The 14145-nt window shown below is 40.2% G+C and overlaps 1 protein-coding gene across 1 annotated transcript in view; it reads left to right on the plus strand.

The window, feature by feature from the left end:
- Positions 1–14145, plus strand: part of PPP4R1 (protein phosphatase 4 regulatory subunit 1) — a 72816-nt gene that overhangs the window by 53138 nt on the left and 5533 nt on the right. Inside the window, exons 11-15 of the mRNA XM_019525380.1 lie at positions 3363–3538; positions 5628–5723; positions 6664–6849; positions 11939–12100; positions 13185–13285. Of these exons, the coding sequence (XP_019380925.1) occupies positions 3363–3538; positions 5628–5723; positions 6664–6849; positions 11939–12100; positions 13185–13285 (721 nt within the window). The remainder of the gene's footprint in view (positions 1–3362; positions 3539–5627; positions 5724–6663; positions 6850–11938; positions 12101–13184; positions 13286–14145) is intronic.

The following is a 14145-nucleotide window of genomic DNA, read 5'->3' on the forward strand; positions in this document are numbered from 1 at the left end:
CCCCCCCCCCCCATGCATACACCCCCCTCAACATACAAGACTAAGAATTTATTTTTTGAGTTGTTATGCGATCACCTCTGTACATGTTACGCAACCACAAATCATGGCAGGAAATACTTTTTGTAATAAAATTAAAATATGTTATAGTAGACACTTGAATTTAGTGTATGATTTGGGGTTTTTCTCCTTCTAAGATGGCATCCCCCCATCCCTCCTGAAAGGAGTATTTCCAGTGGGCAAGGGGAGGGACTTCCAATGGCAGAAGTCAGGGGTTAGGGGTAGGATTTTTGGTCCCAAGATAGCAACCAAGGGGCAGGGCAACTGTCAGGGGTCAGGGCTACCCATGCAGCCCTCGAAAGCTCGCCAAATCTCGTTAACTGGCCCTCCACCCGAAATAATTGCCCATCCCTGCAGTAAACTGATATATTACCACTCAGTTGAAGATATAAGACCTGCACTTAAATTGGTTCTAGTTTATAAGGAAGCGGTGAGTTCCACATCTGCATAAGGATAAAAGTTCAGTTTATTTCTCCAGTTTCTTTTTCTCACAAGAATAAAATCTCTTGGAAATCTGAAATGGCATTTCATTCCAAGTAGTCAGGTGAGAAGGGCCCTAAGGTAACATTCCTTTCCCTTCCTACTTAATTTAGTAGAATTTTGCTGATTTTCTTCTTGCTGATCCATGCAGCTGTACTTGTCCTTAAAAATATGGGCTTCTCCTTTTACTGTTCTTTAAAGAAGTAACTAGTGTACATTATACTGAGCTTGTTTCCTATTATCAAGGCTTTATTAATTTTACAAAACAAAGGGTAGAAAAGAATATTTAACAATATAGTATGGTCTATAATATTAATTAAAACGAAGCTATGTTTTCTAAAGTACATGTTTTTATTTTGTTTGTGAAGTATTACTTATGTTTTTTACTTGCTAACTTGCAGTGGGCTTCCCTTCACTTTTGGATTTCAATGATTTTACTGTAAATCTTTAATTCAGGTATTTTATTAGATGTTGATTGCAGAACTGGCCGTGCTACATAAAGATCAAATCCACTTTCTTTACTGATTTTGCTTCTGCTCATCTTGCCCAATCTACAGGCCATTCCAGGCATAAGATTGCAGCTCAAGTCTAATCTTAACTCATGGTGGTATACATTTTCCCCATGTCACTCTCTTACAATAGTGTATTTTAGTAACCGGCATTGTGCCAAGTTATGGTTTTAATGAACATTAAAAAAACTTGGCAGTTTGCTTCGGCAATGCAAACAGATCCTGTCAGCTTTACTTGTCAGAGTAAATCCACAGGGAAACGACTGAAATTCCAAGAAGGAAATTTTGAGTAAGAGAGAATTCTTGTGTTTTATTCAGAATGAGTGTAGTACCATATTTTCTTGCATACCACATACCCTTTTCCACAAAAACAAGCCCTCCCAAAATTGGGATGTGTGCCATAAGCGGGAAAGCTGTTTTTTTGCTTAGAACAGAAACACCTCACTTTGATTCCTGCTCCAAAATCTCCTTCCTGTCAGCAGCAGTGGTATTTCAATTCTGGCAGCTGCAGAAGGCAGTTGACTTAATGGCTCATTGGTCTTCTGTCAGCAGGTGTTAACAGTTGCCTTTTCTTTTTAATGGTCTTTGTTTCACTAGTCGCTAACCTTTCTTCAGCCATTTTGCTGTTTGTTTAGCTATTTCTGGTCTCTCTCCTCTAGAAGTGCACTGATACATTGGTCCAATATTGGATCAGCACCGATATAAAGAAAATTGTCTGTATTGAAAATTGGCCTGATATGGCCAATAGTTTGACCAATAAATGGCCCATGCAGGCTCAGCTGCAGTGCAGCACGTAGGCGGCGAGCAGTGCCCAGCTGGTAAGTCTGTTGTGGTGGAAGGGGGAGCAGATCAAGGCCCTGTGGTGAGGGAGGGAATGGGGCTGGGGCAGGGGCTGGGACAAGGCCCACTCCCTCCCTCACCACTAGGGCCTTGATCTGCCCCCCCACACTCCCCTTCCCACACAACAGACTTACCAGTTGGACACTACTCTTCAAGCTGCTGGGCTGGTATTGGAAATCGGATTGGTATTAGCCAATACGCCTCCTTAAAAATTGGGTATCGGTATTGGCCTCAAAAATTTCTATCGGTGCACCCCTACCCTCCTCCCATTTCACGGCTTTGGAGATTTTAGTCCTTTTCAAAATCATGGCAACTATTGAGATCAGTTTTCAGCAATAGCTAGGGGTTTGGCTTCTGGTTATTCAGGAAAGGGAGGGCGAGTGAGTGGAAGAATAGGCTCCACTCAGCTCTGTGCAGGTATAACTGAAAAAATCTGTTTTTCTTCAGTCTTCCTTCCCCAAAACAAGGTGCATATCTCATTTAGGGGCATGTAGTATGTGAGAAAATAGGGTATTTGGGAGACCTTTTGAGGGGGTGGAAATGGTAGTGTCCTGTATACAGTAGGGGTGTCAGTCACATGGGGCCCAGGTGGGGTCTGGATTATGGGCTGCCTCCAGACTATGGCATTATTTCTGTTGCAGTGGCCACTGTGGCAGCAGTGGGTGTCAGCAGCAGTGGCAAGGAGTCCAGGGCTGGTGACAGCAAGCCAGGCTCACTGCTGATGGCCATGCCCAGCATGGCCAAAGGGCTCTGGATTCTGTTGCAGGCCATGCACCTCAACTTCCCGTGCCTACTAGTAGTTCAGTGGGTCAGACAAAGAGGGTCTGTGCACTAGGTCCAGCCCACAGGCCGTGTTTGACACTCCTGGTATAGAGGGATGCAGCTTTATACTGCTCGTACATTTATACCCTGCCCATTTTGTTCTTAGGATTATTTTCTCTGAGCCCCTACAGAGTTTTTAGTTTTTAGCAGTTTTTAGTTTTTCACCAATCTACATAATTAAAATCTAAAGAGTCAGGGTACTCCTACTCCTTACTGGCAGTTGTCATTCCATGAAAGCTGCCAATAAAATAGTGTTTTGCCTATTGCTAAGGTAGTACCTAGCCTTGGAGTTGCTTGTCACGTTTTTATTTATCTTACCTTTATTTAAAAGGTTCTGAACAGATACTGTCCTGGCAGCAGTTAATCCCGTCTGGGTTTCCTGCATCAGGGATAGTTACTCTCCTTTCTCAGTTCTGTTTTATCTTTTGAGGTGTAGGCAGGTCCAGCATGTGACCGTCTCATCTTTCCAGCTTCCTGTAGGATGGAATCAGATAACCTGGGACTTTCCACAGGTTATCTGATTGGGAAGTTTTCAATTTCCCTCTGTCTATTTCACAAATCAAAAATAAAATTCTCAGAGATTTGCTCTGCATTTGCCATTGCTAGCTGTGTGAACAATTCTTTGTGAAGCAGTTAATGTATTTTTTTGTATAGCACAAGTAGAAGTCCTCTCAGCTGCACTCCGAGCATCCAGTCTTGACCCTCAGGAAGAAACATCAGCAGGAATTGGCAAAGAAATGTACTCACAAAATGACCTGGATGTCAAAGACCAACTAAATAGTAAACTAATTCAGGATGATACTGTGCCTTTGATTAGTGACACTGTTGAGGTAAGAAACATACCTGTGTGTTTTTTAGATGAGTCAGCCAGCTCAGTTTAGAGCACCAGTAAGATCTGAATTTTGCACTGTTTTGAGGTGTAACTCTTTACATCTAATGCTGACATGATGCCGAGTTGTTTGTCTGCTGATTTTGCAGCTCTGCCTGTTGCATTAAGTTTATTCTCCAGCGTTCTTTATTTGTGTGTAACAGTCACTGGATTCCTTAAGTCTAAACCTCACTTCTGTTGTTTTACCATTTTGAGGCAATTCAGTGTGGCTTTCGTTTTTCTGCAGTGAAATAGTCTTATCAGAGGCAAAAAGCTCTTTTTAATGTTAGCAGATCCTTTTTTTTTTTTTTTTTTTGAAAAAGAGACCCTTTGTTTTATTGCATCCAGCAGTAGCATACTGTACTGTTCTGTACAGGAGATAATCGGATCCTGAGGCCCTGTGGGAGCAGTGGTTCTCAACCTTTTTTTGTATCAGGACCAATTTGTAAACATCAATGGCCAGTGCTGACCCAGTGCCTCTCACTCTTGACCCGCTGCCCACTGCCTCCAGACCCCAGCCCCGCAGTGTGGGCATGGGTAGCTCCAAGCAGCCCCTTATAGGCAGGAACTTTGCCAGCCTGCAAGGGAAAAGCCACGGTTTCCTGTGTTTTTCTCCTTTAAAGGAGAATCCATTTTTAAAGTTTGTTTGTGACCTTTTCATATATTCTTACAACCCACAGGTTGAGAGTGCTGTTCTAGTGTGTATGGGATGATACTACCATGAAACATAATTTCTAAATTTTTACTTGTTTCTGCTTTTCTCATTCCTTCCCCTTCCCCACCCCCACCCAGTATAATTGTGTTCTGAAACAGCCAGAATTTGTGCTGCTACAGGTGTCTGGTCAGGTTTTTTGAAGAAGGCTTTTTTAAAATATCAAGCTGGTAGGTAGCTAGCTGGTTGGCCAAGGCCCTGTGCAGCAGATTGCAATGCTGCTGAGGTTTTATTGTATGCTATTTAGATTTCTACTCAAATTTCTACTCCCCACACCAGTTGTGGCATCCATGAGAATCAATTTTGTCTCTGGTCCTTTTCAACATCTACATGCTACCAGTTCTAGCAGTACCATGTTCAGTGGTTCTCAACCTTTTAGGGTTCAAGGCATACTTTAAAACATAAAGTACCTCTTGCTAGATGGTATGGATTCCTATTTAACTTCTCTGGTTTTATCTTGTGAATCATGAACCTGAGTTTGGATTAAATGAGCTCATGGAAGAAAAATAGCTGGATGAAGCTGAAAACAGATAATGGTGGTGGGAAGAAGAAAGCATTTGAAAGAATTTGTAGACATATTTTAAGTTTCTGTGTTTGAGGTTATGGATGCACAGTTGGTCTATTCAGTCCATAGTTTAGGAATACTCTTGGATTATTCCTTGTGAACACTGAGAACTTGCATTGCACTGTTGTTTGCACAGTCTTTTGATTAACTAGGAGATTCATCCCATTCTGGTGAACAGTGACCCAGCTGTTGATTGTGCATACATTTGTTGCTTCCCTAGACTACATAAATGCTTTCTATCTAGGCAAATAAAAGCCTTCGGGAATTGGGAAAACTCAGAAAGCTGTGTTAATGGTAGACATGATGCCAGCTACCATGAGTGTATCAAATGTCTTTCACTTCCCATAGAATTTTGAATCTGGCTCAAGATCTCAGTCCTTGTCTTCAGGGTGCTCCATACCTTGGGCCTAGGTTATGAAGATTGTTAGCATGCTGGAACTCTACCACGCAACTAGGTTTTATCTTAATTGTGGAGATGGCATTTTCCTAGGAGAACTGGTTTGGGACTGGAGTGAATGCTCCCAGCAACCCAGGACTATCAGAAACCTTTCTCATCATTCACTCTAAGTACAAGACATATTTGTTTGATTTTTCTGATATAAATACATAGCAACATTTTATTAAATCCTTTTGCTACAAAAAATGCATAGCTGGAATCCTGAAGCAATTCCCTCTCCTCCCCGCTAAAGTGTGAAGCTTTGTGATAATTTCAGTTTGTATAAACCTTGAACATCCCTTTTTGTAAGTGATCTTTGTCCTCTCTCGTATACACAGAGCATGGGTTCCACTCTCCCATATATTCATAATGATTCAGACTTGAGTACCAATAGCAGCTTTAGCCCTGAAGAGGAAAGAAAATCCAAAGTACAGGTAAAGGATGTTTTTTCATTATGCATCTAAAAAGTGGAAGTGGTATTGTTTGAACAGTCTTAACCTGTGTAGTCCCATGGGTATATTTTGCAGTTTTCAGAGGATGTAAAAAACTTTTCGGTAAGTCACGATATAATCTTTCTTGAATACCTCTAGAGGTAAGTGTCTATTCCAGTTTAAAAATGAGAGTAGAAGAGGTCTGGGAGGTAGTATAATTTTTATATAGTTGGTAGTAAAGGCTGTTTTTCTTTTCTCTGCCAGTGATTTGCTGCATGTTTTTCTGTTAATTACATATAATGCTGGTTGAATTTTTGTCATTGAAGCTGCTTGTGAAAACTAGGTGTTTTGGGTTATTTTCTGCCAAGCTGTAAAAGCATATACCAGGCTTGCCTGGTATTGCAAGGTAATGTGAATTTGTAGTATTGTCTTTATGGTGCTCTGAAAAAAGGATACTGCATAGGTTTAGCAAAAGTATTATTGATTCATACCATGACGTGATATTAGCAAGCATCATGCCAATTTAACAGATGCTCTCTTATTTTTTTTTCTGAAGTTACTACAGCATGTTGAAATTCTTCCCCCCCCGCTCCCTCCTTTTCCCCACTCCCATACACATGCACATGAACAATTTTGACTTTTTGGCAAATAGACAAACTTATTCATCTATAATGTGCGTGTATGTTCAGAGAATAATCCTCTGTTTTCAGTCATTTTTCTGGATTGATAGTATTTTAAGAAAATATTTTTAAAATGTTGTATGTTTTTAATATACAATATATAATCTTTTATGAATTAAAACATTTATTTGCATTCTTAATCTATAAGTAGTTTTAACAGTATTACATAGGTGATAAAAATTATCCTTTTAAGAACACGCATGCATACTTTTTATGTATGTAACTGGAACCTTGTAGAAATTTAAATTCTGCTCTCATTCTAGGATGTTGTACCTCAAGCCTTGCTAGATCAGTATTTATCCATGACAGATCCCTCTCGTGCACAAACAGTTGATACTGAGATTGCTAAACATTGTGCTTACAGTCTTCCGGGTGTGGCACTTACTTTAGGTAGGCAGAACTGGCACTGTTTGAAAGACACCTATGAGACATTAGCATCTGACATGCAGGTAAGTAAGTCCTTTTAACTCAGAAACTTTGAAAATAAACTGCATGTAAACTTATATTACAGTGTTTTTGTAGTGTTGGCATTTTTTTTAATGCCTAGCTTCCGTATTTAGCACTGATGTTTAGTAATTTTAATAAGTGGTACTCTTACTATGAGTAAAGTTGAATCAGTGTAGAGCTGTCTTGAATCTTCCACACACATTATATGTTGAGTCTGCTGCACGTATAATATGAACTAAAATTGCATCAATGAATTAGGGTTAAGTATGTGTAATTATAAATTGCTTTAAAACTATAGATGGTACTTGCAAAGTGTTTTAAAAAAGTACTCTCCTACAAGTGTACAGCCTGCTATGAATGCATATGTTGCATATGTGCCTTTAGAACTCAAGGTCAGAAATTTTTTTTTACCCTAGTTTATCTCATACTACCACACATACCTTTCACATCCCCATGCTTCAAGCAGAGTTCATAAGATAATAGTGAGCTTTCTGTTTCCCCTGAGCCACCTTGGCTCAAGACAGAGCTTCTGTAGTTTGTTCCAGACTGCATGCTTTCCCTACAATCATCCTTTTGAATGTATTTATCTTTTTACACGTCAGAAAGTATTTTGTACCTTTCTAATTCTGGTCTTTGTGTCCGGTGTTGTTACCCACCTTACCCTCACCCCTCCACAATACCTGAGACTCTCCTGGACTATGTTACTTGGCTTTTCTAGCTGAGTGCAGTTCCATTTTTCTCCTCACTCTGATCACACTTCTCCGTTACAATCAGCATGGTTTGCTCTGATCAAGTGATTTCAACATATATTTCTTGTGCAACAGGAGTACGACTGCCTTAGCACCTTTCTTGTGTAGGGAAGTCCCTTATACCTTGGAAGTGTTTTCTTTGCAAATATTTCACTTCTCAGGCTCAAAAGGACTCTGCGTTCATATCCTGGATGAATTTATGGAGTTGCCTTCTGACCCTGTTGCTCAGGACTGGGTTGAGTGCAGATCTTTAGTGGATTCAAATTCTATTTCAAGAAGATCATCCTTGGCATTAGTGCCAGAGAAGTTATCCAGCACGTGCAGGCCCACTGAAGGCTCCAGGGGGAGATCGCTGTCCTGTGGTTCTTTGAGAAGGTATTTCTCACCTCCAGCTATGATTTCACAGCCTAGGAGATCCCTGCTGCCAGGGCAGGGGGACATTTGTCCCGGCCCCGGCAGCAGTCCTTATGTGGATCCCACTGAGGCTCAGAAGCTTCTTTAACACCCAAGTCACAGCCTAGTTCTGGAGATAGTTTCCTCAAGTGCCTAGGAAACCAAAGGACAAGCATCTGAAGCATGATTTAACTTCTCTGTGGCATGTAGTCATCAAAGCTGACGCTCTAGCCCTGTCTTCTACCCTGACTTTCAAGGTTTCAGCAACAACATCAGTTGTTCCCCAGCCTTTTTAAACTCTGTACCATCCATCAGCTCTGAAATCTCTTAATGCAGCTTCTTTGTTTAACTGCCTCAAACAACCTTGCTGTCTAGCCTGGCTCATGCTCCGTGGTGCTCTTCTTCAACTGACTGATCCCAAATATTTTGGCTATAGTTCCTGTTACAGTTAGGGAACCATCCCTGATCCCTGGTCAGTCTACACCAACTGAGATTTCCTTGTGTGTCACTTTCCCTTTCAGCTCCAAGAATGACAGGCTAGTTCCCAGGACAGCCACCTTTTACACATGAGCTTGGCACTGGAATGCTTTACAGAGCGGAACACTGGACCTCTAGACCAACCTTGCACACCTTGGCTTGCTTTCTTCCCATAGACCCCCACACTAAAGGGGGCAACTCCCTAGAACAGGTCATTTTCAGAGGCAAATTATTATGAGATTTTTATCTCCGCAAGAATCCTCCTTCCTCTTACCTTTGAGGACATAGAAAAAGTTCCTTTAGAGCACAGAGATTACTTTCTGGTCCCAAAAGAAAAGGATGATGGTGCCTATTTTGGGCTTAAAGCTTAATTTCTTCCATAAATTCAAGCTCAAGATGGTTATGCTAGCTTATCTAATACCCTCCCTGGAACTGGGGTCCTGGTTTAGATCCCTTAACTTTCATGGTCTCTGCTTTCAAATCTCCATCATATGCTCATGCAGAAAATGACTTAAGTTCATAGAAGGCAGTGCCTATTACTACTGATATGAAGTTCACTTGTATGGACTCTTGATGATCCCAGAAGTCTTTAAGGTCTTTGTGGTTGGTGGTCACCTACCTAAGAAGGAACATGTTGTGATTTTTCTTTACCTAGACAACAGGTTAGTGAAAGGCAGGTCTGCTCAGCATGCGACAAAGTATCTCTAATATATTTTTTGCACTTGTTCCACACCATGGTGTCTCATGATGAACATCCAGAAGTAGAACCTAGCCCCATTTCAGACACTGGATTTTATATGGGCCACTCTAGACTCTAGCCAGACCCAGTCTAATTCCTTGAAACTAATTCTAGTCCTTGTGAGATCTCATCATGCAGGTTGAGGACTACATTAAGTCATGACTTTTGTACCTGGCCCTAGGCCATGGTTATGTACACTTGTGTTGCTACCAGATACAGAAGCATGCAGGCATGACTAGTATCCCTCTGTTCCCTGTGCATGGAAGTTACCATTCCAGTGCAGGTCAAGTATTCTCTTACTGTGTATGCATACTGCTAATGTAAAAATAAAAATGGTTTAAGCTTATATGCTTATGTGCACATGCTGAAATATGCATATGGACAAAACTTCTCAAAGCATATTGGTGGTAAATAACTTTGTTCAATAGAGCAATGCCTTGGTTTTTTTCCTCCAAAATACAGCCATGTAGAAACTGTAAGCCCTCATGGTTCTTAATTGAGCAAAATAGCATGCTTGTTCTGTTCCTTGAGATGGAATATTTGTTACAGTTTGTGGAAATAACATGTTGGCTGCCTAATAGGAAAGTCTTTGTAAGTCTCTTTACACCACTCCAGAGTATGGTAGAATATGTTCTCTCCTTTTTTGCTTTGTAAATTACAGAACCCAGAGAGCAGGCTTTAAGATTCAGTATTGTTGTAATTCGAATGACCTAGAACCTGTCTTTCTTGGCTCTCTTATCCCCCTAGATTTCTCATTATATTACCTTCTTTTGAGTTAAAGAAAGGGGTTAGAACTAGCCCAAATCTCTATGCAGACTTAACTTGTCACAGGGAGGATTTGATATAAATCAAACCTGCCTAAATTATGATTTAAGTCACTGGTCAGGAAGCCTCAATTTAATTGTCATTTTCTGCAGATACAGTAAAATCTCTGTTATCTGGCATGAGTCGGGAATGGGGGGTGCCAGTTATCTAAAAATTCCAGTTATCTGAGAGTTATACTCAAGGAAGACCGTGCCATTCTTGTAGTGGAAATTTTCAAAGAATTAGTGTACAGTACGTTACAGTATAATATACTGTATAAAGAATAAAATAAAATACAGATAAAAATGCCATAATAGTCAGCCACCCCAAATGCTAGGGCAGCCTGGCTGCAGGCTGCTGTAGCAGGGGGAAGGGCATGCACAGTCAGGTACCCTACATGGGTACCCTCAGAGGAGCGCAGCAGGCAGCAAAGTGGTGCGGCATGACGCCGTGTGCATCCTGCCGCTAAAATACTGGTTAATTAAGTATTCTGGTTAGTTTAAATGTTGCGTAACAGATTTTACTGTAATGCATTCTTGTTGTTTGATATCCTTTATTTATTTAACTTCTTGAAACTGTGTACTTTTAGAGAAAGGTAAGGGCTTGGCTCTGGGGCTTGACTGTGTGTACAAACTTGCAGAGAGACAATAGGGCTGATGGGTAGGTAATCAGGTCTGTTATCTCTCATCTCCATATACTGGTGTTAACAAGGATGTTATCTCTGGAGACAGTAAACTCTCCCTGTGCCTGAAGAAGGGCATTTGTGCCCAAAAGCTTGCAAAGAACAATTTTTCCAACTATTTAGTTAGTCTAATAAAAGACATCTACCCAGAGAACCTTGTCTGTGTATAATTTCTGTAGACAAATCCACAATTTGAGAACTGAGAACTGAAACTAACCATCACAGATGCTAAATGGGATCTTCTAGACTGAGTGCTGAGTCCCACTGGGTAGAGTGGTTTTCTTTAATTTTTTACTAATCTGTAGAGGAGCCTCTGGGAACCCCATAAGATCAGGCCCCTAATATAGTCCATTGCCTGTTGTGAACTATTGATAAAACTTCTAAAAAGCTTACATGAAAATACTGTCTCAATGGTATATAATTAGAATTTATAATCCCTATTCCATGATGAGGTCTTTGAGCTTTAATTTATCTTAAAGTATATATGTTTATTTTTTAAAAGCATCTTAACAAAAAATAAATATGATTAAGTAAAAAAAAAAAAGTCTGATTTAAACAAAAAAAATCCAATTTTTTTATTTTTTTCAAAAAAAAAGTTGATTTTTATCCACCCTGCCTTGTCATTCTCAGTACAGATAACCATATTATGTTCTGTGTTTGTTTTTGGAGGGTCTTCTTAGACCTTCTTCAGCCAATCTGTTTAACACCTTGGCCTACCAGTTTACTTCCTATTTGTTCACCCACTGTTTCTCCTACATTAGCACATCTGTGGCTTATCACTTCATTATGCCATCATTGGCATTTTGACTGTCTGTCTTTGAGCATGTCTGTTTGTCTCTCTCTCAAGTCAGATTCCTGGAATTGTCATGCTCCCCCACCCCCATGTAATAAAACTTCCCAACTCCTGTTTTGCACTTGCATCTAGGAATTATAAAATGCTCTGTAAGTGTAAGAGACATTTGACTTGAGAATAAAATTATATCCAAACCCTTTTTTTACCTTTTTTTTCCCCTTTTAAAGTGTCCGTCCTTGATAGGCAGGTGCAATAAAAATACACCTTGAACCATCCCATTCATGTCTCTTTTTAATCTTATTTTATTTTTAAATGCATGTGTTTTGTTTTTGGGAGTGTTGTCTTTTTAATGGTTTGTACTGCATCATCCTAGATGACGCAGACAAGCTCTAAACTTGAAGTTAAATTCTCCCAAATATAGTTATTTGTCTTTTTTTTTTTGCCCCCCTCCCAGTGGAAAGTTCGAAGGACATTAGCTTTCTCAATACATGAACTTGCAGTCATCCTGGGAGACCAGCTCACAGCAGGAGACTTGGTTCCTGTCTTCAATGGTTTTTTAAAGGACCTAGACGAAGTCAGGATAGGTGTACTTAAGCATTTGCACGATTTTCTGAAGGTAGGTCTCACATTTGACTTTGGGCAAAATTTAAATTATGCTCTTATTGACGCTTGTTTTGCCTTCGTAAATTTATATCTATAGATCATGCAATTATGATTTCTTATAGGAATCCAACCAAATGCCCGGTTAACATTAAAACAAGTCTTACAAGAGCTTTGTGATGCTCTTCTCTTTCTGACTTTGTCTTTCTGAGTAACTGAATTGAATTGAGTTTCTCATGGTATCAGGCTCTGTGCTTTTCTTCTTAACCTCTAAAAGACATCTGTACTGAACACCATTCTTTAGATCTGAAATACATAACTTACAATGGATTGAAAATAAGCACTAACATGTTTTGCATAATAAAAGGAGATACAGGGTAAATTCTGTCTCGTAATATGCCATGTAGTTGTATTGATTTTAGTATGGAAATGGACTGTTCTTAGTGGTGGTGGATAACAGAATAAGGAGCAATGGTCTGAAGTTGCAGCAAGAGAAGTTTAGGGTAGATATTAGGAAAAACTTCTCACTAGGAGGGTAGTAAAACTGTGGAACAGGTTACCTAGAGAGGTGGTGGACTCTCCATTCTTGGAGGTTTTTAAGACCCGGCTACACAAAGCCTTGGTTGGGATGAGCTAGTTGGGGGATGATCCTGCTTTGAGCAGGAGGTTGGACTAGATGACCTCCTGAGGTCTCTTTCAACCTTAATTTTCTGTGACTATGGTTTGTGGCAGAATTTGTTCTATAGGCATTATACTTATTTCCAGCTAAAGGATAATTTTTCGATCTGTGGATGCTTTGTGATATATAGTAAACACCTTGCTCACAGTCCATTCATTATCAGAGAGGTAGTTAGGTAATTAGTCTGAAGTCAGCAGAAGGTAGGGCAAGGTAGCACTTTAGACTAACGGTCAGAGAGGCATGAACTTTTATAGGCAACAACCTGCTTTGGCTGATGGGTCTGATAGCATCTGAAGTAGGTTGTTGGCTACAAAAGCTCACACCTCTAGGGGTTCATTGTACCCTACCTTCTGCCCTTCCATCTGTTGACACTGAGTCTTGTAATCTGCACTGTGCTGAACGGTCTTATTTTTATTTTCAGCTTCTTCATCCTGACAAAAGAAGAGAATATCTTTATCAACTCCAGGAATTCTTAGTGACTGATAACAGCAGGAACTGGCGTTTCAGAGCTGAGCTGGCTGAGTATGTTGCTTGTGAGGTTTCGGTTGGGGTAACTTTTTCTTCTGTGTTGTTTTGGCTTTTTTAAAATAGAATCCACAAATTACATTTCATCAAATGCCATAGACCAATCTTTTATAGTGGCTGCTTACAGTTTTGTTTTCAACTATGGCTTTACTGTTGTCTTCCTCCATCTAGTGTCTTGTTATACAACAAATTGAATAGAAATATTTTCCATTATAGTACTTTCAAACCATTTATTTACTTTACTATAAAAATCATTCCACTAGATAGAATCCAACTCCTATTAAGGCAGTAGAAATCTTTGGTTTTGCTGAAAGGTAGTGCAAGTCTGATGAGAAGTTACTATGTAACAGAGAAAAAATTAAAATGAGAATGTGTGCTTAAGTGGTGGTTATCACATAATTGCACTACTGCAGTCATACTACTGAAGGACTGATAAATGGGAACTTCAGAACAAAGTCAAAGAATACAGTAAGGGTGTGACTGGCCAAAACAATGCATGGATTGAAAAGAGGAATGGGAGGAATTTAACGTGGTGCAACTGTAACTTTCATCTGTTCACTCTATTCCGTGGTAAGTGGAAGTTAAATAGCCATCACTTACCACCTGTTTTATTCAGGGAGAAATCATTGTCATTTAGCTTTGCTAACTGAAGGGTAGAAGTGGACAGGTGAAATGGTTACAGCGGACCAAACAATGTGTACACATAAGCAGTAAGCCTCACTACATACATACACCTTCAAGTACAGGAGACCCTTGCCATGCCTGGGGGATCCATTCTGGAGATCCCTGTGAGTGGCGAAATCCATTAATACTGATGGGGCTCCCTGTCAGACTCTGCCCCCCCCCCCTTCCCCCCA

This window comes from Gavialis gangeticus, unplaced genomic scaffold, assembly GCF_001723915.1.
Source record: "Gavialis gangeticus isolate Ggan-Ray unplaced genomic scaffold, GavGan_comp1, whole genome shotgun sequence".
NCBI lineage: Eukaryota > Metazoa > Chordata > Crocodylia > Gavialidae > Gavialis > Gavialis gangeticus.